General features: G+C 35.1%; 1 protein-coding gene and 1 pseudogene across 2 annotated transcripts in view; one reads left to right on the forward strand and one right to left on the reverse strand.

Moving 5' to 3' along the window:
• Rgl (Ral guanine nucleotide dissociation stimulator-like) overlaps nt 1–25,729 on the forward strand; it is a 62,552-nt gene extending 36,823 nt beyond the window's left edge. For both annotated transcript variants that reach the window (XM_089094138.1, XM_089094137.1), the window contains exons 2-4: nt 12,042–12,183; nt 18,166–18,270; nt 22,236–25,729. In XM_089094138.1, the coding sequence (XP_088950264.1) occupies nt 12,160–12,183; nt 18,166–18,270; nt 22,236–24,293 (2,187 nt within the window). In that variant the 5' untranslated portion in view covers nt 12,042–12,159 and the 3' untranslated portion in view covers nt 24,294–25,729. The remainder of the gene's footprint in view (nt 1–12,041; nt 12,184–18,165; nt 18,271–22,235) is intronic.
• On the reverse strand, nt 1,786–10,024 carry LOC148948928 (uncharacterized; annotated as a pseudogene).
• Nucleotides 25,730–25,966: the final 237 nt, after the last annotated feature.

The following is a 25,966-nucleotide window of genomic DNA, read 5'->3' on the forward strand; positions in this document are numbered from 1 at the left end:
AGCCTGATACATGTGGCAGCCAAGTTTATCAAGAAACATGCATAAAGCATGAAGTGGATTTTGTTAGGAGGGCAAAGAAATCAAACCATGCCCCATCAGTAAGACAATACTATTTCTGTGGAGAGGATTGACATGCCAAATATTACAATTAGCTTTTATTGCGGTCCTCTGGGTGTGTTGTCTGGGGCGCTTTCCCCTTTTTGCCCCCTCCTCTTGATCCAGCCCTGGCTGATTATTTTTTCTCATCTTGGGTGTAGATTGACAGGATGTGTTGGTCTTAAACACATACAGCCAAAACTTCTTAGGGTTTGTTGAAATAAGAGGCAATGGCTTCTTTGTAATCACAAACGATTTTTTGTTGTCATGATGTGCAACTTATTTTGGCACTTGACAAATTTATACAAATAATTGTCATACTTGCTTTTGACTTGTTTATTTGAAGACAGATTTTTTTTCTTCATTGCTTTTGTCACACTGTTAGGCAAGTGGAGATTTTGGGGTATTTTGTAGCAAGACCAAGTAGACTTGATTTGAAGAAATTCAAATCTCTGTCTAATCTCTTAATATCTCGATCTTTCGATATCTCTATTCATTTTTATTATATTGAACATTAAGACATGGCTGAAAGACTTTTACTCTTAAAACTTAACATTTTGTATGAACTTGTCCATACTTATTGACTTGCTGAGTTTTTATCTTATGCAAATTTGTGCATGCTTATCAACTTGTTCATTTTTATAAAAGTAAAACCTATACACTTCCTACTAAAATACTATTCATTTAAACATATAAAATGCATAGTTTAAACAGGATCTTAAAAGTTTCACACACAGACTTGTGTTAATTAATAGGAATAAGTTTTTTTTAAATCTTTTCAACCCCCTAAATCAGTTTTCATTTATATTGACTCTTGAGAAACCAATTTTCATCCCAAGGGGTTGATATCGGGCACTTTTTGCTTTTTAAAGTGACATTTTTTTTGGCTAGTCGAGCTAAGATAAAAATATACCATCTGATTTAAAGTTGGGGTATCCTGAACAAATGAATGTATTTTTTACAGTAAAAAAATGAACTTCATAATTTTTCAGACCTAGGGTTGAGGCACGAACAAGACAAATTACAAATTTGTTTGCTCAAGAGAAGGTATTTTCCACTGACAAACTGGATTCTTGAAAAAAACTGAGGATTATCAATATATCCTGATCCCTCTTGGGTGAATCCCCGGTCAGTTATCCCCACATGTAAAAATCAAGCAGCCAAAGAGAAAATACAATAGAATAAGGAAAAGGAGGGAATTTCGAATGTTCTACCTATATTCCAAAATATGTGGTGTAGAATATCCTATGATAACATATTTATTTTATATTTTAGTTTATTTTAGTTCTTCTTTTAATGTTTTCGGGGGTTGTATTATCATAGCAAGATAAGATCCAGTTCCAGTTCCAAAAATTTGTAGCAGGGTATATGAACTACCAATAAGTCCTTTCACCCCTTTGATACTCCAAAAAATGTCATCAGATATTTAGAAATCCATTGTCCTCAACTATAATCCAGTCTTCTTATCGGTTAAAGCAAACCAATCATCCCAATTAAACTTCTAGATTCTGCTGATGGGTTGCGGGAAGTGCGGGTACTTAAGTCACCTTTCCCCAGTAATTTAAGACCTACATGCCAGCCGGTACCAATACGGCTCTTCATGCTCACTCCCGCTCTCTTCTACACTCTCCAGAACTAATGATGTATAGTCTTCTTCTTTTTAATGACTTCATTATGCAATAATAAACACTAATCAATTAGACTCTTCTTTAAAATTTCAATAGATGCCTTAAAAATCTTTCTATCTATATGCCAAGACAGGTTTGAATTCAGGATTGCAGTGTAGGTATTAGAAATATTAGCCATAAGGCATAGAAGTTTAAGGGAAACAGTCTCCACGCTCAGTGGCTGACAATCAAATAAAATATGCTGGATCGTTTCATCTGTTGCAAAGCAGACGCGGCATAAAGGGGAGTGATGCAGCTGTGTGTAATCTAGAATGAAAAGGAGATAAAGTCAATTTACTGTGATTAACATTAGATCTTTGCCTAATATTATCACGTGAGTCGAGGTCAAAGAGAGGACCTGGATTTAACAAAGAAGCCTTGGCTGCCAGTAAATCCGCAGTGTAATTTTGTTTGATCCCTTTATGGCTTGGGACATGTTGGAAATAAATCTGGTTGCCTTTAGCCTGGAGGTTCAGAAGCTGTCTTCAATGTTGAATAGGTCCTTATCATTGACAATTCTATTAATAGTTTTTAGCAAAATTATTGCCGATTTGGAGTCAGAAAGGCAAAGATCTTCTCCACAATGCTATAATTTAAGAGAACACCTAGAGCCAAGCGAGTAGCACATAATTCAGCTGACAAAATGGAAGATCCCAAAGGGAGGGGTGAAAAAAGCTTAAGGTTCAGTGATGGGACACATACTCCTGCTCCAGCCCTCTCACCCTGAACGGATCCATTTGAATAGATTTTCCTGTGTTTAGGGTACAACTTTGAAATCTGTTCAGCAAGAATAGTCTGAATCTCATGATTGGGAATTTGGTTTTTATTTACTGGAATAAGTTTTACTTGACAAATAGGTGGACTCATTTCTCACGGCGGAGTGTCAGTAAAGGGGTATGCATAGGGGGAATACTGACTCTAATTTGAGATGGATGGACAAGATGAATGGCCATTGGTGCAAGCTGTTTTCAATGCAAAGGTATGATTATACACAACATGCTTACTTCCATAAGCTTGAATTCGTGAGAAATATTTCTTCCTTTGACTGTATGCCCTTTTACTTAGGGACACCAACACAGACAGTTGTTTTAATTTAGACAGAGGAGTTTGCCTGTGCAAACCCAGAGCAATTCCAATAGCCGAGTTTTGTAACGATTCTAGAGTTTTAAAATGCAGATGATGAACGGATTGAGAAGAATTGGATACCATATTCTAGATTAGATCTGATATATAATTTATAAAAGTCCAAAATTACTTTAGGGTGGCATCCCCATGTACTTCCAGCAAGTCTCTTTAGAACACAAAGTCTCCGAATGATCATGGATTTCAAAGAATTAATATGTGCATGCCATAACTTTTTAGAATCTAACCATAGGCCAAGTAGCTTCACTGAGTTACAATATGGAATTTCACTAGAGAAAATTTGAAGATGATTGGAAGGATCTCTTGAGCAATTCGCAAATATAATGGCTTTGGTTTTACTGATTGAAATTGGAAAACCAAAAGCTGAAGGGAATCTCTGAACTAATCTTATATCCTGTTGAATAAGACTTTGGAGAATTTAAATATCCTTTCCCGACTTCCAAATGATCAAATCATCTGCCTAAAGGCCAAACAAAGAGTGAGAAAATTGGAATTCTGAAACATACAAATTGAACAGAAGGGGACTCAAAATTGCTCCTTGGGGAAGACATCTCGTAATGGGGTTCGTCTTTCCCCTATACTCATTAACTTGAAAATAAAAACTTCTATAATTTAAAAAGGACTTGATGAAACTTATGAAAAAGAATGAAAATCCAGGTTAATTAGAAGATATATCAATTTATCATGGGCTACATTTCCATAAGCATCTGGCCAGTCAAACAGGACTGCATTTGTGGCCTGTCGGTTTTTAAGAGAGTTATAAACATCAATTTCAAGGTAAGTGATGTTATCCACAGAGCTATGTTCTTTTCTGAAGCCTGTTTGTTCTCTTGGAAAAAGATTATTAATTTCAGCAAATCACTCAATTCTTGAAAGAATAAGCCTTTCAAGTACTTTACCGAAAGCTGGTAAAACGGATATAGGTTGGTAAGACTTGGGGTCACTAGATGGGTAAGAAGGTTTTAAAGCCGGATAGACCCGGACAATTTTTCAAGTGTCTGGGAACTTTTGCCTTGACCAAACAAGATTATACAGACTTAATAGGGCAGTATGGAAAACCTCTGGGGACTCAAAAATCCATTTCATGTAAATACAATCATGACCTGGAGAAGACTTGATATTCATCTAGGGAAAATGGTTCCATCAAGGACCTTTTATGTAAAGAAGTACAAGGAAGGGTTCAAAATGGAGGTCGAGAGTAATGAGAATCAGAATGATCGTTTTTATAAATATCAGAAAAAATTTTTGCTTTCATCTTATCTGAGGAAACTGGAGATTGGTCCTGCATGATATCATATTTATGGTCATCATTAGACTGCTTACCACTATTAAGTTGGTTAATGAAGTTATGTATCTTTGAAATTGGGGTTCTGAAGCTAATACCTGCACTAAAATTGGACCATGTAGACTGTTTAGCTTTCTTACATACCAATCTTACTTTAGCACATGCTTACTTATAGGAAATTGCTGTAGATGGAGAAGCATTCTTTTGAAACAATTTATGAGTCTTCCTTTTTATCTGTACTGCAACCATGCACTCCTCATTTCACCAATTCTTGGGTCTCTTGGAACCCTTATAAGAAATTGGCTTAGACATGGGCATGGAAGATTTAGCTGAATGTAACAGAATCAATTTCATATTGGACTTAATAGCATTAATATTAGAACTAGTTGATAAGACGTAAAAATCAGCTTTCTTCAAAATTTCCCGAAACTGGGGCAAATTGCCTATGGAACTGTTAAAAGTTGCTATGTGGGGTTTGGGTGAATACCATACATTGTGATTTAATGTTAGAATTGCAGAATGATCACATTGCAGAGAGGGGACCTTTACCATCTGAACTTGATCATAACATAAAGATGGACCAAGTAGCAAGTCAATAGTAGAGAAAGTATTAGATGAAATATTATCCGGGTTTGGAAATTAAATGGAGTGAACATCAAGGTATCTGGAATACTGGACAAAATATTCTCAATGCCTCTTCCTGTTTTGTTACTATAGGCTATCTGTTTCCAAAGTGGGCTATGTGCATTGAAATCACCAAAAATAAAAGAATTATTTCCTAAAAGTTCAGATTCCAAAACCTTTTGGATATCATTGTTTCCACATGGATTGTTCAATGATTTAATTACAAGATTACTACCATTAGCCAGGTAAAGTATAAGACTTATGATATCAATGTCATCCCTGTAAAGATTTAATGGTTGAGGGGAATGAGGGATTGAATCATGAACAAAAATGGCAACTCCTCCTTCCTTTCTATTGGTAGATCTGTCATTCCTGTAGCACTTGTAGCCTGGCATTTTAATTTTCTTAAACTGATGAAGATTAGTCTAATGTAGACTGATAATATGACCCTTGCCCGGGGTCATAAATACAGGCGGAGGAGGAAGAAGGTCCCTCAACTGTACACTCAAAAGGGCCCACTGGTTTTTCCACAAGTTCCATGAGTTGCAAACCTTCTCCGAGCAATGGGTTGAAATGTATGGTGATGCAGATCACCATTGCAGGAGGATCCTCTAGAGGAGGACAACTGCGGCAGGGCGTAAGATCCAGATCTATGGACAACGGCCTCTGAAAAGGACTGCCTCGACCTTTTCGGGGTACCTGCAAGACTGGGGACCTTGCGGTCAACTCTATTCCCACTTGAGGAGTGGCGACGCTCGAGGAAATTATAGCCTAGTAAACGACACAGCATTCGCACAGGATTCTGACTAATGGACAATTCTTCTGGGCTTGGTATGTTTTGATGGGCGTCTTTGGGCTGAAAAACCTCTTCCTAGCTGATTTATCTATTATGGGTTGCCTCTCCGTAGTAGCGTAATATTTGTAGGCATGAATATATAATAAGTCGGAGGTAATAGGCTTGAGATTGTCTGTGCAGGATTTCGACTCTTGTTGATAGAAGAGCATCGCCAAGTGCTGAAAACCATGTTATGATCATGATGGGCCTAGAATTGCACAAAACCTCTATTCATGGATGTTCCGGACTCATCTTGTTGTCTGGTTCTAGGCTAGCTTAAGCATTTTGGTGTAGACTTGAGAAGATAGGTTATCTACGTCTTGCGATAGTATCCGGGATCATTGCTCTTCCTGAGGCGAAAAAAATTCAATGATTTAAAGAACATGAAAATTGGAACTTGGAATGTTACGACATTAAAAAACGACTATCGTGTCGACATTTTGACTGAAGAATTCAGATAATTCGAGCTGAACTTATTAGGAGTTTCAGAAACTCATATCCCAGGGATGGGAAGCTTGAAATTAGGCGATATAGATTTTTTTTATTATTGCAGGAAGGATAGGGCACATAAACAAGGAGTAGGGCTCATGATGAATAAGAAAGCTGCTAAGTCTTGTTTAGGCTGGGAAGGTATTAATAATAGAATAGTAATTCCTCATTTTATGACTAGAAAGTTCAGGGTATCAGTTATAGTAGTATACGCCCCTGTAGAACCGACTGTTGGAGATACTAGTGACTCAGATGAATTTTACTTACAGTTACAGGAGCAAATAGACAAGGTCCCAGGTAGAAATATGATGTTATTACTGGGAGATTTTAACGCCCAGGTTGGTAGAAATAAGGATAGATGGTATCCCAGCTTAGGTAAATTTGGTGTAGGAAAAGAAAACAGTAATGGATACAGACTTTTGCAATTTTGTAGGTATAACAATCTAGTTATAACCAATACGGTGTTTGGTCATAAAATGGCTCATAAGCTAACATGGCATTCACGTGATGGTAAGACAGCAAACCTTATTGATTATGCTATAGTAAACTGAAGACTGGCAGGATCAATACAAGATACTAGGGTATATAGGATTGCTGTTATTGATGTTAAAAGTAAAGATCACCATCTAGTAGTGTTAAGGATTAATTTAAAGCTGAAATATCGGAAGGGTAATTACCTCCCGGGAAGTTATGATGTTAGTAGACTCCAGGATGATAATTTGAGAGAAACTTTCCAGGAACAGTTGAATAATAAACTTGAGAGTTTAAAATTTGATAATGTGGAAGATGGTTGGAATAATTTTAGAAAAATAATTTGTGAATTTGCTGAAGGTGTAGTAGGGAAGAAAGCTAGAACTGCAGCTAAGAATATTAGTGAAAAAGCTTTATTTTTAATAGAAAGGAGAAAGGACTTGTACAAAAATTATCTGAGTGATAGATCTCATGAAAACAAAAGAAATGTAAGGAAAGTGGAGAAAGCATTGAAATATGAACTAAGGAGGTGTGAAGTGGATGCCAGGGATAAAATTGCCGAGGATTTAGAAGATGCAGCTAGACTGCATAATAGTAAAATATTGTACTGGAACGTTAACAAATTGAGAGGTAGTTGTCAATCCGGACTTGTCCCAGTTAAAGATAGGAATGGGGTGGCAATTAGCGATTAGGAAAAAGCTATAGCGAGATGGGCCGAAAATTTTGAAAACTTGCTTAACAGAGATTGAGTTGCAGGAAAAAATATAGAGGATAATGAAAAAATTTGTGAGACCTTGGATGTTAAGGAAGATTTGTTTTGTGAAGAGGAATTAGCAACAGTACTAAAAGGATTAAAGAATAATAAGGCTTCAGGTGCTGATAGGGTGGTAAATGAGTTTCTTAAATATGGTGGCTCTGAGGTTAGAAATAAGTTACTGAAGATTATGAATACGATTTTTGAAAAAGGGGAAGTACCTAACGATTTTTGGAAAACCTTAATGAAGCCACTGTATAAGAAAGGTGATAAAAGTGAGTGTGGTAATTATCGAGGCATTAGTCTGGTCTCTGTAGGTAGCAAATTGCTTAGTAATATGATACTTTTTAGACTGAGAGATGCCGTAGACAAAGTTTTAAGAGAAGAGCAGTGCGGTTTTAGAAAAGGTAGAGGATGTGTTTACCAAATTTTCACTCTTAGGTTAATAATTGCGAAGTGCCTAATTTTTCAAACACCTTTGGTCCTCAGTATTCTAGATTATGAGAAAGAGTTCGATTCTGTTGATATAAGAGCTTTAGTAAAGGTTTTATCCTTGTATGGTATACCAGACAAATACATTAAAGTGATTAGTGTTATGTACGAGAGTAACACTGCTGCGGTTAAGGTAGGAAATGAGGTTAGCAGCTGGTTTTGTATTAAATCAGGAGTTAAGCAGGGTTGTGTTCTATCCCCCTTTATATGGATTATTTTGATGGACTTTGTCTTAAGGAGCACAGGAAAGGCAATGGGAGACCACGTAATCAATTGGGGATGAAAAAGTCTCCTTGACTTGGATTATGCTGATAATTTAAGCATCCTAGATGAAAGTGTGAGCAAAATGAATTAAATTTTAGAGGTTTTGCGAGTTCTGGGTGCTATAATTGGTTTGAAAATTAATGTTAGGAAGACTAAGTCATTAAGGAATAAGTGAAGATGAAAAGGTGAAGTTGGCTCATGAAAAGTTTGATCAGGTGGGAATCTTCACTTACATTTTTAGTATTATTAGTAAACATGGTGGGAGCAGTGAAGATGTTAAAAATAAAATAGCGAATGCACGGGGTGTTTTTTCACAGATAAAAAAAGTCTGGAAGAATAGGAAGATAAGTCTGCAAACCAAGATTAGAATCTTAGAAGCTACAGTGATGACAGTGGTCAAATATGGCTCTGAAGCATGGACGCTCCGAAAAGCGGATGAAGATTTGCTAGATGTTTTCCAGAGAAATTGCTTAAGGATTGTTCTGGGTACCCGGCTGACTGACCGTATTTCAAACAATAGGCTATACGAAAAATGTGGTTCAATACCGCTTTCTAGGTCTATAATGAAAGAATGGTTGAGGTGGTTAGGGCACGTTGTGCGGATCAAGGATGACAGATTGCCGAAGATTGTTCTTTTCGGCCAACCCTCTAGGGATAAACGGAAAGCAGGTCGTCCCCGTCTGGGGTGAGAGGACGTTATAAAGAAAGATTTAAAGGAAATGAGAACTTCGTGGGCGAGTGTAAAAAGGGAGGCCTTGAATCGATTGGGGTGGAGGAGGAGCGTGCGTAGCTGTGTTGGCCTCAGGCGGCTTGGTGCTGCGATGAGTTGTTAGTATTAGTAGTAGTAGATAATATAAATATTATTCTTAGATGCATAATGAATGAGATCACTAAGTTTATTTGAATTAAGTGAGACACAACTCCATTGTAGGATCTGTAGTTTAATTGCCATGGGTTGAGTTGAATAGGTAACATGCTCTATATTTGGTGAGAATTGAAGATAAGTCCTTTCCTATCTCATCAAAGATAGAATTAGAAAAGTAGAATTTAGCAATATCTTTTGTTAAAGTAGCTTTTAGGGCTTTAGGTAAATTTGATTGGATGATTTGATCCGCTGAAGCTATATATTTAATTAGTTTTGTCATATAAGGACCATGTTTATTTTGAGCAGTGTTTGCTTGAGAGGATATATTAGGAGATGCTGCCACTCTTACAGCCCATGATATCTGACTAAATCTAGGATTTTTGAGAGCTGGGCTTGCTTTGATTAAATTAGGGAGCTCAATACCCTGCTGAGGGATGGATATCTCAATTGGAGATAACAGAACCTGATTTTGGTTATGTTTGGGAGTGCATGGCCAAGAATTGGGTAAAAGGCTTGAGGATGCTTTCTTAGCCTCATTAATTCTTGGTGATGGTACTTTGGAACCCTTAGCTATAGTAAATGGGACATTTTCTTGATAGGCTATCCTTAAAACTTTCGTCCATTGGATATATATAGGACATAAGTTACGATTTGTACACTGGTGGTCATCTCCACAGTTGATGCATTTAGGATCTGTAGAACATCTAATTTCACCAGAAACAGGGTGATTATAAAGGCAATTGGGACAGATTGTATCAGAGGAAGAGCAGTACTTAGATGAGTGACCAAGCTTAAAACATCTTGAGCGTTGAATAAGCTTTTCTTGGTAAGATTTTTAAGATTCAGGTTGACAAAAAAGGAACAGTGGGTAAACTGGGTACTCACTGATAAGATAAAAAGGACACTCACTGTTTCGTAGGCCATTAGCATCTGGCTTGCCCATCCGATGAACTTCCAGGACCTCCAGCATTTCTCCCTTATTATTCATGAGACCGTCTTTTAGGTCTTCAGCTACTAGTTCAATTGGGACATTATACATCACTATTTTCTGTTTTTTTTATAGGTGGAGTCCACCATTCAGAGGTAACTAGTATATTACCAATTCTATTTAGGCTAAGAGCTTTGCAGGCATCTTTTCTGTCTTGGAACATAACTGTAAGAGAGCCATCTCTATTAACATTAACACTGAAACTACATCTTAAAGATTTGAATAGATTCATTCTAATGGTAGAAATATTTTTGGTGGTAAAAACTTGGTCTTTTACTGCTGAGATGAAAAGGATGATTTGTTTGTTCTTCAATTCCATAGCTGAAACTGAGTTAGGGATTTCTGCTATTTCAGGAGGGCTTGAGGAGGGCTTTTTTCGTTTCTGCTTTCTAATAACTGTTTGGAAATCATCATTGAGCTGGGAATCAGTTTTTGGGTTTGGGGGACTCTGAGAATGTTATCATTGTGTTATTCTGACTGTCATCACTAGAACTTGGAGATACAGCAATGGCATTGGCAGCTATGGGAATGTCAGCTTCTGAATACCAATTTGATAGTTGACCCCCTTCTCTGAGGGGGCTAGAAGAGCTAGGATACATACTGTTAAGGAAAGAAAAATTCCAAAACAAATCCTACCCACAATAAACTTAAAGGAAAAAGCAATAATATACTTCCCAAAAAATTGATAATAAAGGCTTAATTCCGATCACTGAGGATGAAAAAGGATATCAATAAAATAATTTTTTCCAAAGAATATAATAATATTTTTTCAAACATAAGATTAAGGTTTAAGAAAATAATTTAAAAATGATAAATTAGTGGTAATTGTAAAAGGGTTGACACATGATGGAAGTAGATAGAAATACAGGCTGGGACTAAGAAGTACAAGTATTTCCTGTGGAATTAATCTGGCACTATCTATAGCACATGGTACCAGTTCATCCCTTGCAATCAAGAACACATCTACTTGGCATACGTCAGAAGGGTTTCTATCTGATGTACCTTTAACTGGTATTTCTTCTTCTTTAAACATAATCTAAATGACATGGTCAAACTCCAAGTAAAAACCAAGAAAATTTAAGATGGATGGAACTACTTGTTTCAAATAAGCAAGCAAATTAACCCTCGAGTGATAATTCAACCAAAATCCTGATGCCCTTTATTCCTATTTTTTTTTAGTAATCTTTAATTCAGTAACTTGACCTTTTACACTGCTATATTATTACGATTATATCATGCCTTTATATGTGCATTGTGTGTTTTCTTTTGTCTTTGGCTTATTGGATGGTATTTATTCTTTTTGTATCTTGTCTTATCTAACATCCTCCTTCATTTCATATTTTTATCCATTTTTTAAACATTTTTAGTAAAAGTATTGTGTTTTATTAGTTCTAAAAAGTTTAAGGTATTTTATTAAGAAATTAAAATCCAATACTTATGAGTTTGTATTTCTATCTTAATATCTGTTTTTATTTACTAAAAAGTGGAGGTTTGGCAGTCTATTATTGTTATAGTCACTTTCCTAATAAATCTTGTTGCATTATAACACGCTGTTTGAAGTTTCTTTCTTTCTAATTTGTCTAAGACTCTTCAAAGATTTCATTTCATTGTTTTATAATATCTCCCCTGCTTAATGTAACATGTCTCCTTTTCTTTTATTCCTGAATGCTCTTCCATGTCTTAACTTAATCTACTTTCTTTTTTTTTTCAATGAAAAAAAGAAGTTTAATCAAAAGTTTAGCAAAAGAGCAGAAAATGCAGTTGGATAATCTAGTTCCTGAAATCCAAAAAGCCATTACGAGATGGACAATTAGAAGCCACCTGTAATAGTTCAACATATGTCATATAAGAGACGAAAGGAAGAAGGCTAAATAGTCTTGATTGAGAAGCCCATTTCTCGCCTAACAGAAGAAGAAGAAGGAAGTCTATTAAAGTCTGTTTGTACTCCAAAATAGACTCTTATTTACATTACAGCATTCAGGTAACGATGTTAGATATTGCCAAAAATAAATAAACAACTAAATAAGAGAAAGAAATTAGTACTCCAACTTTAATGTTATATTTTTAGGTAGCAAAATCCAGCTACAAGTCCAGCTATAAGATGTTAATCATGAAATGCTAACCACCAATTCAAAATTACTAGCTAAACATACCTTACTCAAGCTCATGTAGCCAAATCAAGAATTATGACTGCTGGAGAGATTGAAGTGGTAAGTTTTTCGTTTCTTCTTTTATTTCCAGATGTACCGTGAGAAGAAAATAAAATAACTTAAAATATAAGAAACTTATCTTCTTCTGAAAATACTTTTGAGATAAGTTAAACTCCCCTTCATTGCGTTTAAATCCCATTCCAAATTTTCGTCTAAATTTATAACAGGGAAAGAAAAACCGCATTTATTCACAATAAGATATCCCTTTAAAACACAAAGTAAAAAAGATGATTAATATTCGCATATTTCAAGCACACTTTACTGTACTTTGTAGAAATTCATACACTTTGTTTTTCAAAACAAAAGAGACATGAGCGTTTCCCAAGTATTCTCGACAAATTTCAAAAGGTCTTTGATTTGCAGTACAAAGCAAGCGTGCTCTATTGAAATCAGAAACGAGAGGGATTTGAATTTCAGGAAATGTACTTGACAAAAATTGCGGGACATTTGTGTTAAACGAAGTTTGAAGTTCTCAGAGGAATGTGAGGGTTTAAAGATCAAAATATTGTGAAAAATTATTGGACCATCAGACATCATAATAATCTAATTTTGTCAGCATAAGAAGAAGGTGGGGGGGGGGGTAATCCAAGTGGAGTTGGACCAACCGTGAAATAGTTGTTATTGTTCAGAAGCAAAACCCGTATTATGTCTTAGTGAAAAAGTGTTTTTGGTTATCTTTATGAATATAGAGATCATTGAGGAAAATTCATTCTGTCTGTACGATTGAATTGAAGTTATATCTATATTCGTACACTGCTGTATACTTAAATGCAAGTCTCAATAAATCTATTACTTTCTTATTTGCGTTTTTTTAAAAAAACGGAAATATTCTGATAGAATATTCTGATGGAATATTCTGATAGAATATTCCCACACCTGTAATTGGAAGCATCATTTCCCAGTTGAAAATCAGAGAAATCTTGTCGTGTGAACACAATCATGCTTGAACTGTCCCATGAAGAAACTATAACGTAAGTGCTTTAAAGACTTAGACAAGACAAAAAGAGTGAAGAAAAATAATTTATAACAGAAGGATTGAGTACGCTAAAAAGACTCGAAGGTACTGAAATAGGTGTGAATTTACATATGTTACTTCTTAATAACTTTGATAACTCAAAAATCCCAATATCCGATCATTAACGTTGCGTAGCAAAACATCCCCAGGGAAAGTGTTTCAATTTTACCAGTGAATACGGTAAACCCAATATTGTGTGTTTTAAATCGTTTTTGTATGTAGTGTTAGACGTCCAGATAGAGTTATGTGTAGCGTTGTCGAGCTATTCAATTAATGTAGCGTATATACAAAGTAGTGTGCCATATAAACAGCAAAAAAAGCCTTTTAAAAAGTGAATTCAAAGAAAAAAAAATCTTTAGTATAGTAGTTAGCCTAGAACCATGAATAATCTTAGTCCGGTAGACGAATTTTAGATAGGGATGTAGAATAAAATAAGAAAAGTAATAGAGAAAATTTTTAGCACTCCTGATTGAGCCATAACATAAATATAAAATAATTATGTAGAAGAAATAGTTAATAAAATGCGAACATTTCAAAAGGCAAGCAAGTCATAATGACGGGACGTCATTAATTAATGGGACGGGTAATATGTACCGTGAGCAAAATGCGATATATTTAAAATACAAAGATTCTTTCCTTCTAAAGATGATTCTGACAGAAATTAAACGTCCCCTAATTGAGTTCAAATACCACCTCCAAGAGTCTAAATTCTTAATCAGCAAAAAGAGAAATTGCATTCTAGCTTCAGTCAAACAACGACGCTAGTCGGTTTCAATTTTGCTTAGATAATTAGTAACAAAAAAGATGCTACGCACAATATTTCTAAGGAAGTTTAAACTATAAGAGCCGTGTGAACGTTTGAATCATCAAAAATATTTAAGACGTATTATTGGACGAGGGTTCGCATCCCTGGGCCACGTGAGCCAATTGCGAGCCAGTCCTTACAGCGCAGGACGAAAAAACTGCGTTTGGTAGTGGGGTAAAAGTGCTTTTTGAAGGTATTCGTATTTGAGAATTAGGACTGCTTTGACAGAATTACTCGGCGTACGACCGTAACAATTCTTTGATTGTTGTACCTCTGTCACCATTGTTGTCGTTTGAAGTGACTCACTGCTGTGCACCTAAATATGTAAGTCCCAATAAATCTATCGCTTTTTACCCGTGTTTATTTCACTTTGCGTGTTTGTATCTAGCCTAGTAGCAGTTAATTAGTTCGCAAAATATCCAAGGACGCTCCCAGGGAAACTGATCTTCATATCGCTCGAAGAAAAGAGGTCACATTTATATGGCTATACATATTATTTTCTCTCAATAATTGAGTGGGCGCGGTTATAAATTTCCTTCACTCCCCATCGTTGTGGCGCAGGGCTCGATGGCTCAATTTTTGGTGCTAAAAGCGGAGCTATCGGAAAACTTATAAGGTGTAAGTTCAAAGTTTTATAGTACTATATTAAATATTGACGAGGTCAATATTTGTTACCGCTACCAAGCCCAGTCCTTTCTTTTACAGCCACATTTATAACCACAGTAGATAATTCCATCGCTACACAGAAATTGGAAAATATTTGAACACAGGCTTCTACTTACCATTATTTTGGAGCTGTAGGTATTTGTTTTTTCTGTTGAATACAATAAAAAGAGCTTCGCAATGTGCCCTGATAGGCCTGCAAACAGTAAGCCGAATTCCTCTTGTGACTGTTTAAGGACTCATTGCAAAAACGCATTTCCTTTTTATAAAGTATTCATCCTACCCTCAAGCCAAAGTCTCCTCATCCTTGCCAAAGTTTGGGCTGGGTCTGCTTGTCTGTAAGGGATTATTTTATCCAAATGTTCTGCATGTATATTTAATCTTATTGGACAGTTTGCGGCCTCTTTGTGCTGAGGTCTCAGTTAGTTCAGAGGCCTTTTCCACTGACTAGCCAGATTGTAAGTTCATAATCTTGAATTTACAAGATGCTGTTCCTCTGTCAGTTTAGATCATAGAAATGCTATTCCACTTACAATCAGAATCTTGAGCTTACAGTCTAGGTTGCTAATTCGACAGTCTTGTTTAGAAGTAAAAGTGTAGTTTTTGATTGTTGTTTCGCTGGTTCGTGGACTTCGACTGAGGACTTACAAATTTTGATATGAACAGAGCACGGGAACAGAGGATAGGGGGGCATCAGACCTGTGTCCTAAAACATCAATATTTTACCATGTTTCCTACTATTTTTTAAATTTCCGTTTAATGCCAAGTACCTAAAGAACAAAGATCTGCTGACGATTTCAAATTTATCTACGAATCTACCCCCGCGCTTAGAAAAAATTCGCTTTGTGTGACCAAAATTTTACATCTATTCGTTCAAACATAAATTTGAATATATTTTCTCATATAAATAGCTGAATAATGTTTTAGAATAACTGTTAAATTGCTCTAACTTGATAATTTTATTATTAGACACCCTGAATTAACTGCTCTGTGTAAAAATTATGCTATGAGTTTTAGACTTCAGCCCTAAATTACTACCGTCCTCTCGATTTGACTGGAACGTACACCCGTTTCCTCAAATTCACTTGGAAAAAGTAGTCGCAGGTATGTGGAAATTTGTTTGCGCTTAATGTTCCATAAGGAGTCAAGGAGGACATGCCATACTTTGTCATCTGGGCTTTATTTTAACAGATAAAGAGGAATCAATGTCAAATTGACTGGATGGCGGTGTTTGTTCGTAGTTTTGCATGATTAATGAAACTAACACCCTATAACTTTCCTGTGTCAGTAGCGAAAAAATCCGTGACTCTTTAATCAAAATCTTTAGCCTCTATATGCCCCCCCCCCCTAAAAATGTCTTTCGACTCCTTAAAAATAAGATTCAACAGTTATATGCAGCCTCATAAAGGAGCAATATAAAAGACTAGTGGCCATGGGCGTAGGCAGTATTAGGCAGCATATTGTCTAGGGGGGGGCAGTCGATAGTGTGATGTAGTTTTATCAACTGCTTTTTCCAAACCATCTGCTTTTTCAGCCATATCTAATGTAAATTTGAAGGTCTGCCCCCCTGCCCCCCCCCTCCCTACGCCCATGCTAGTGGCATATTAGATAATTAAAAGTACCTGGCGTCGCAAATTTAGGAATGAAAATATATCCTCTTGCTTTAATCACTTATTTACTATCCGTATCTTTTATGAATCACCCTCTTTTAGATTCATCATTTATTAACATATTCTCTCTATTAGTATTCAAACAATTCTTACAGTGGGCAGTTACATGGTTTTCGAGTTTGTTCGTTTTTTTTTCGCATAACTAGTCACCAACGTAGTTGAAAGAGAGACCGCTGCCTTCATTTGCTCCCATTTGTCAATTCTGGAAAATATTTTTTCAGCAACTGCAAAGTAAACTACAAGCCAGGTCCTTATGTGATGATAGATGAAAAACTACCTTCTTTCCGAGGGGTGCGTGGCTTCTGATTGTATTTACCAATCAAATCGGCAAAATAAAGATTGAAGCTGATTATACTTTGTGAAGTTGCTACCAAATATCTGTGTAATACTCTGCCATATATTGAAAAAGCAGCTATAATTGGAGACAAGTCCCTGGCTAGTTACAGTGCGAAGCAACTATGCCGTTCCTTGGCTGGCAGCGTCACTGCGTCACAATGTAGAATTGGTTTATTAGTGTGCTACTCGCAGACGAACTACTAAGACCGCTTTATGAGTTTACTTTGTTGTGAGCGATCAAGATGAACAAACGAGAGATTACTCCAGAACTTGTTACAACCAAACGACGCGGCGAAGGAACATTCATGTTCTGCTTTGAGAGGTATAAAACTTTTGTGTTGTGTTCCCCTAAGAAGGGAAAGGCGGTCCTTCTTCTGTGAAACATGCATTAGGGAGCGTTAGCTGCTCAGTTTGGAAACCAGTGATCATTAGAAAACCAAACAAAATTTGACATGCATACTTTTGACCATATGCACAGTGGCCTCAGTTGCTGTCACAAAACTCATAGATGGTCGATGTATGTCCTATAGAATGTCAAGTGGTGCTATAATCAATGCATATGTCACTAATTGTCACAACCTATACAAACAGAAGGATAAACCTGAAAACAGACCTTTCTAATGATGATCTGCAAGAAACTGGTTAAAGCAACTAGAACCTTGCCTTGGGCAATTCGTTAACCTAATGGTTACATAGTTCATGTGACCCCTGACATTCCAGTAGGTACCACTTGACTTGATAAATGAACAGGAACTGGAAGACCTCTGGAGCCTGTAGGCAGTACAAGCGTCAGACTTGTCCTACTCATTAGTTAGATGTTTGTGTCGAGCGTGACGATTAAGGTAATTTGTAATTCTTTGTTCCTTTATATCTGAAGTAGACTAAAACATCTTCCATTTGCTGCAAATTAGAAATTATCGGTTCACTTTTCAAGTTGCATGCTTTTGAGCTTGCTCCCAGTCAATTTGACCGCCAGTACTTTTCACGTTTCTCTCTTAGGCGGGAGAATTTGGCGCTTCACTGTCTGTAAATGCAATCATAGTCTTCTTGGGTAGACCTTTTAACTATTAAGACTAGGTCTTTGAAATTACTGAAACATCACATTGAACAAAAAGAAACATCCCTGTTGAAATTCAAAGTAAGAAATATATTGTGTTGGGGAGCAATACTACTGCCTTTGCACTTTTTTTTTCTCGCTAAAAACCAGGATTATTTTTGATTTTACTTAGTATAACATACTTTCATACTTTTTTGTAATAAATAAGTGACAATTGAATATATTTTGAACTTCTTTTACTTCGTATAACATTATAACACATACATAAAGACCAAAATAGCCTACTTCTCAAACTTCAAAGGGAAGTTTATGTTATATGAGTTTTCAGTAAAGCGCAAATGATACTAAGCTCTTTATGGGTTTGAGAGTGGCAGCTGATTTTGCAATGGAGAAATACTCGCTTGAGGCTCAAGTGCTAATTTGGTTTGTTTTTTAGTTACCTGCTTGGAGGATTTGGGGCGAAGAGAAAGGTGATGATATTGTCTACACCGTTTATCTGAAGAAAATAAAGTACCACACACCTGTAAGGAGTGTCCAGAATGTAAGTTAATGTTTTTTAAGTTATTAGTTAAGTTATGATTTTAAGTTATTAATGTATTTAAGTTATTATTTTCGATTTTCTCCTGTTTAGGAGTTATCCTGTTAGTTAGCGATTTTTCCTGTTTCTTAACAAAACAAAGAAATGAATATGAAAATCACAAACAGGTCTATGGCCAGTAAAGGGAACGAAGAGAACAAAAATCAAACGAATATTTCGCCTGTGTAGAACTAGGCGTCTTCAGCGTAGAAAAAGAAGAAAAACAGGCAAAAAAAAAGAAACAACTAGAATCTAAAGCTAAAAAATATAAATGAAAAAAATTTAGAGCTAAAGTAGGCTAACTAAAATAAATATATATACAATTGCCAGCCTTTAAGATCAGAAAAGTAACTGTATCATAAATTTAAAATTACAGACGGACTTAATTATAATTTTTGCAACATAATTTTATGGTAAGCTTTTGATGCTGCCAATTTTTTGGGTTTTTTATTTATGTTATTCCCATGGATATTTTGCAAGACTTTGTTTTTTAATATAAGCTCATTTTTAAAAATCATATCGTGATTAGACCACATTTTTCGTACAGCTTACTGTTTGAAATACGGTCAGTCAGAAGGGTACCCAAATAATCCAAATAGACAATTCTTCTGGATATCATATAATAAATTCTCCTCTTTGTTTCGGAGCACCCACGTTTCAGAATCAGATGACCCCTGTCATCAGTGTTGATTCCAATATTCTGGTCTGAAAATACACCCTGAGCCTTGGCTATTCCACTTTTGACGCCTTCACTGCATCCACCATCCTTACAAGTCATTCCACCAACTTACTTACCTAGGCATAGGTAAGTCACTCCACAACTTCCCTAGGCAAGTGAAGCAGGCAAGTGATTGATTTTCTTGTTACACATCATCTCTTCACCTTCACTTATTCCTAGTCTTAGCTGTTTAGTTTTCTCAACATTAATTTTCAAGCCTGTTCTTGCGCTCTGAGCTCTCAAAATATCCCGAAAATCATTCATTTTGCTAACAGTTTCATCTAGGATGCTTAAATCTACTACATTATCTAAAGCCTTTGCCATGTTCCATAAGGCAAAGTCCATCAAAATGGTCCATATAAATCGGGATACAATGCAATCCCACTTAACTCCTGATTCAATAGTAAACGAGCTACTAACTTCATTTCTTACTTTAACTGCAGCACTGTTATTTTTGCACATAACAGTAATCACTTTAATGTATTTATCTGCTATGGCAAACAATGATAGGACCTTAAATAAACAGTGGCGGTTCTTAACTCTTTTGCGCCCGGGGCATAATCTTGATTAGCCCTCCCCCGTTGTCTCACAAAATTTTCAGGCCATATTTGAACAAAATTTTCATTTATAAACAAAATTATTTTTAATTTGTGAATTAATTAATAATTTTTTTAATCATTTTTCAGTTTATTATTTAAATTATTCAATGATTCAATTATTATTAATTTAACTATTTTAATAATTATTTAGTTTTTTAAGCTCAATTTTTGTATTAATTAATTATTTTCATTTATTAACTGCGCCTAAAAAAATTATTAACGTTAGATTATTTATTCGAAATTCTGCACCCCTAAAATTTCCGCACCTGGGGCAAGTGCCCCCTCTGCCCCCCTAAAACTCCCATAAAGCTATAAAGACTATAAGGACTTAAATCACACTGATCTTCTCTCAAAACAGCATTTTCAGTCTAAAAAGTACCATTGTACTATGTAATTTGCTTCCTACAGAAACTAAGCAAATGCCACAATCACCTTTTTTTTTTATTGAGGAGCTTAAGTAAAGTTTTTCTAACTTCGCTAGGTACTTCTCCCTTTTCAAAATCATATTCATAATCTTCAGTAATTTATCTCTAACTTCACAACCACCATATTTAAAAAAACTTATTAACCACACGATCAGCACCCGGGGCTTTATTATTTTTTAATGCTTCGATGACTGTCAGCAACTCTTCCTTACAAAATGAATCCCCCTTTCCCTCCAAAGTGTCACTAACTTTTTCATTCTTTTCTATATCTCTCCTGTAACTCAATCACAGCTTAGTACATTTAAAATGCTCTGCCCATCTCTCTTTAACTATTTCCTCATCATTAATTGTGGCTCTGTTCCTAAGTCTAACTGGGGCTAGCCCAGATTGACTATTCCCTTTCTGTTTTTTTGGCATGCCAATACAATATTCTTCTACTATACCGTCTGGCCGCATCTCTTAGATCTTCTGTTATTTTATCCATGACCTCCACTTCATGCCTCCTTAATTCATGTTTTAATGGTTTCCCTACTTTCGTTATATTCCTCTTATTTTCATTTGATCTGTCACTCAAATACTTCTTGTACAAGCCCAGTCTCTTCTTTTATAAATTTAAAGCTTGGTTGTAACTTTCCTCCCTAAGACACCACCTGTTACTTCACAAACTATTTTCCTCAACTTATTCCACCTTCTACATTGTCCAATTTTAAACTCACCAGTTTAGTATTCAACTGTTTCTGGAATGTCCCTTCTCAATTTTTTATCCTGGAGGCTACAAACGTCATAAGTTCCTCGAAGGTAGTTATTCTTCGTAAATTTCAGCTTTCTACTATATGGTCCTAAAGGTCACTACTAGAGGGTGATCTTTACTTTTAACATTAATAACAGCACTCCGATTTACCCTAGTATCTTGTGTCGATCCTGCCAATCTTCTGTTTACAATAACATAATCAATAAGCTATTCGGACTTGACATATTGATCGATTTTCACATTATGAAACCTACACATAAGTTTGGTATAGGAAGGATTCCCCTCTCTTGAGATTGCTGTTAAGCACCACTTCTCATGAAAATGCAAATACTTTGACACAAATATGTACTCGCTTCGCCAAGATGTGCAGTGTTGTTCATAGTTTAGTATTCTTCTCTTAAAACAAAATTAAGAGCATAAAACATAGAAAACCAAAAGGTGGGTCGAAAATTTGAGCCGTTTTCGAGAGGCATTTCTAATACGTTACAAATCGAACAATCATCGCCACCAAGAAAGTGATCAACTAACCCTAAATGATATTGGTCATACCGTATCGTCCTTCAAGTACCGTTTTCTGTGGCACATCATGCTTTTTGTAAATAATTTCTTAGAACCTACCTTTCCATGGATAATTAAAATGAAATGAAAATGTATAATTTTCTTGTTTTCTTTCCCATCATTATGTTTTTTTCAGGCTAATTGAGACATTATGATTTTGAACTTGAACCTTTAACTTCTTTAAAATTCAAACAAAATGGTAAAGTTATGCAGAATAGGAGTAAATGAATCCAATTAAGTGAACAAAAGACTGGAGATGTATTACTGACAGAGTGGATGTGGATGTGGAGTGGATGCTATTTTTAGAGTCTATATTTGAAATACCAAAGGAAACTTTCGAATTATAGAAAAAATATAGGATAAAAGAATAAATATCATTAAAGTCTCTAGATTTTTTTTAAAACTAGATTGTTAATTCCTTTCTTTTTCCCGAAACTAGAGACAGTATACTTTCCTAATCACTTTAAGTTGCTTCAATGTTGTATAGTCCGGCCTAGCACTTTGCGTGTAAATTAACAAAGATGTTTTTTCCTTTAAATTAATGTCAGTTTTAAAGTCCTATAATTAATTTACGTGAAAAGCTAAATGCCTCACATTAGCTTGTTATTAGCATATCTGAGCTTGCAAGAAGAGAGTCATTTTTTTTTCAATTTGAGCTATTGGAGAATGCATCTCATAGAGTGAATTGCCCCTTTCCCCTTGACCACAAGCCAGATGAAAGAACTAATGGCTTGTATAATTCACTAACTCATTTAGGAGTATTCTGGCAAAAACAGAAAATATTTAATGTCAAAAGTTTTCGAAGGTCTTGCATTCCAACATCCTTAAGATTATGGAACTGATTTGAATTCTTATGCTGTTTCTTTTCCTTTTTTTAGAATGAAGATAACATATCTCACCTGGAATGGGAGACGCTGCGCATTCGTTTGGTCAAGGCTGCCTCTCTCGAAAAGCTAGTTGATTCTTTAACATCCGAGACAGGTGAACTTGAGTCATCATTTGTCAACATATTTTTAGCTACTTACCGAACATTTGCGAGTTCACGAACGGTTCTCAGACTGATAATCAAAAGGTTTGAGAGGCTTGAAAACGATAGAGTACGCATAGGTGATAGCCTATATGAAGCTTCAAAGAAGACACTGCGTCTCGTTCTCCATGTTTGGCTTGATTCTTACCCAGAGGATTTTAAGAATGATCCCCACTTTGAGTTGATAAATGAGCTTCTTGATTTTTGTACGTCTTTTATGCCAGATTGTGAGCTAACTCTTAAAGTAATGCATAAACTAGAAAAATTTAAAAAGGAGATGAATGAGTTAGGGGTGCATTCATTTGATCGTATCATGTTCGAGAGCAACCTGAATTGCTCGTCAGCCCTAAGTAATGAACTGCCAGACTGTGATAGTACTGTCTCAGTGCTGCTAGAACTGCCAGAAAGACACATTGCGGAACAATTAACCAGCATTGATACTCAGCTATTTAGAAAGGTTGTACCTCATCAATGTCTTGGTGCAGTTTGGTCAAGGAGAGATCGAGACCGGTCTCGCTCCGGTAGTAGAGCATCGAGTAGAGGTCCCCGATCAACCAATCCTCAAGACGTTAGTTCTGTAGTAGCTACTGTAGATCAGTTCAATGCTATATCATATAGAGTGATCAGCACAATTTTAGTGAATACGGAACTTAAGCCATCTCAACGTGCAAAAATAATAGCCAAGTGGATTGACGTAGCACAGGAGTTACGAATGTTAAAGAATTTTTCCTCGCTTAAAGCAATAATATCGGGATTACAGTCGAACCCAATTTTTCGGTTAAGGAACGTATGGGCAGCTCTTGCACGTGAGAAAGTGGAAGTGTTTGAAGAACTTGCAAGGCTTTTTAGTGAAGAAAATAATCAAATAACCCAAAGGGAATTATTAGTCCGCGAAGGAACAGCTAAATTTGCTGAAACTGTTGGTGAAAACGATCGTCAAATTGTGAAAGCTATACAGAAGCAAGCTAGCAATTCAACTATTATATTTGGTACTATTCCTTATTTGGGCACATTTCTCACCGATCTAACTATGATTGATACTGCTATGCAAGATACTCTTTATGACAACCTAATAAATTTCGATAAAAGAAGGAAAGAGTTTGAAATACTGGCTCAGATAAAACTCCTCCAGGGTGCTACCAAAGCTTACAATTTCACAAATGACGCAACTTTTCAGAAATGGTTTGATAGTATAGTTGTAATAGATGAAAAAGAAGCTTATGATCTGTCTTGCCAAATAGAATCTCATCGCAACTCTCTATGCATTGAAAAGCGAAAGAATAAACACAAAAAATCTGCCTCTATAGCCAGTGCATCTAGTCTGTCAAGTAGTCCTCGTCATTCAGATGGTGACACTTTATCCACGGAGAACAAGCTTTTTCCAAGGCTTTCATCGTCTTCTTCGACTAGCAGTATTCCTTCTCTCGAGTCTTCATTAGCAAGTGGCAATAATAGTACTAGTCTGAATGAAAGTGGCTCTAAAACATCTATGAATAATCAAGCCAAAATTGATGAGTGTTTTATTATTCGTGTGTCTTTAGAAACAAATTCTAATGAAGTAGATGGCGTAAATCTTTATAAAGGGGTTCTAGTGAAAAACAGTGATAGAACTCAACAGGTTATACGATCTGCAATGTTGAAACATGATTTGAATGGGATTCCAGAAGATTATTGTTTGGTCCAGCTGACGCCGAAGGGAGAGATAGCCCTCCCCACTAACGCTAATGTTTATTATGCAGTAAATACTAGTGTTCCGTTGAACTTTGCCTTGAGAAAGAAAAGTGACAAACAGGAATCAGACTCCTCTCCTATTTTGATAAGCTCCCCATCCTTGCAAAGGGTAAAGCTGCCAAAGGATGAAAAAGGAACAGTTAAAATTAAGAAGAAGTTATTGGGCTTCGGGCACTAGAGAAAAATATTTTGCTAGAATATTTTTAGCATTTATTTATAACTGAAAATTGCGACTAGTCAATCCTCTTTTTTTACTAGGGACTAATTACACCCCTTCTATTGTTAGAAAAACTATCAATGAAAATTTTCCTAAACTCGAGAAAAATTATATCATTTACGTTAATTTGTTTTCTAATATGTTGGGATTTTGACTAGAAATTTAGCCCACTGCATTGCTGGGGAAAATAAATATTCCGTATTTCATTTGGAGTTTTTTTTCAAACTTTTAATTTATATAAAAAAATTTCAATTTAGTAAAACCAGATTGTACTTTCCTAAATTTGAAACTCGTTGAGCTTATTTTATCTGGATACCTTATTAATTTTTCATCTTATCTGCCCAATTTTTACTATCACCTTTGAGAAAACTCAGGTAATTTGAAAGACCCAGGTAACTAATTTAGCTTATTCGTATCCAGATTTTACGTTAATTATGTAATTTTGCCTGACCAATTTTAATATTAATCTGTAAGGTCAAAGGCACATTTTTAGAAAGAAAGCTTGTGGAACTCAACTTCAAATTCTTTTATGAGAATTTAGTATTTACTCCTAAAATAATTGCCATAAAGTAGCGCTGCAAAGCGTTACGAAAAATAATTTTTTTTTTTAATAAATTTGAATTATACTATAGTAAATTTGAAAGACTCAGGTAACTAATTTAGCTTACTCATGTACAGATCCCACGTTAATTGTATAATTTTGCCTGCCCAATTTTAGTATTTATTTGTAGGGTCAGACACGTTTTTGGAAAGAAAGCTGAAGGAGCTCGACTTCAATTTTTTCTTGGGAATTTAATATTTCCTCCCTTATATACCTGCCATAAATTAACACTGCAATATATTACACGAAATTATTTTCTTGGGGTGAACTTGCATTATATGCTTACTATTGTAAATTTGGAAGACTTGGGTAACTAATTTAGTTTATTCATATCCTGATTCCATCATATTCATATTGACGATATTCATATCCTGATTCCAATTCAAGTGTATAATTTTATCTGCTCTATATTTTTAAATAATTTTATTATTATTATTTTTTATTATTTATTATTTTTTATTTATTATTATTATTATTTTTATTATTATTATTATTTTTATATAATATATTCTATAATTTTATCTGCTCTATATTTTTATATTTTGTATAATTTTATCTGCTCTTATAATTTTATCTGTATATTTAATATTAATCTGTAAGGCCAAAGACATATTTAAAGAAAAAGCTCGATAAGCTTGACTTCAGTGTTTTTCTACGAGAAATTAATATTCTCCCGTAATATTTCTGTCGTAAAGTCATGTTTTATCGTGAAAACTGCGTCCAAATTTGGAAGAAAAGGGAAGAGGATGAAAGGTCCCTTTCCTGTTTAATTGCCTGAAATCATGTTTCTTATATTTATGATGTTTCTTAAGTGTTATTACAAACTTGTTATTTAGTATAAATATTTTTATAGTTTTTAATACTAATAATATTTATATATATATGATATATATATATATATATAAAAAAAAATATATATATATATATATATATATATATATATATATATATATATATATATATATATATATATATATATATATATATATATATATATATATATATATATATATATATATATATATATATATAT

The sequence above is a fragment of the Artemia sp. Qi Xiang Cuo genome, chromosome 9 (genome assembly GCF_049724085.1).
Source record: "Artemia sp. Qi Xiang Cuo chromosome 9, ASM4972408v1, whole genome shotgun sequence".
Classification (NCBI taxonomy): domain Eukaryota; kingdom Metazoa; phylum Arthropoda; class Branchiopoda; order Anostraca; family Artemiidae; genus Artemia; species Artemia sp. Qi Xiang Cuo.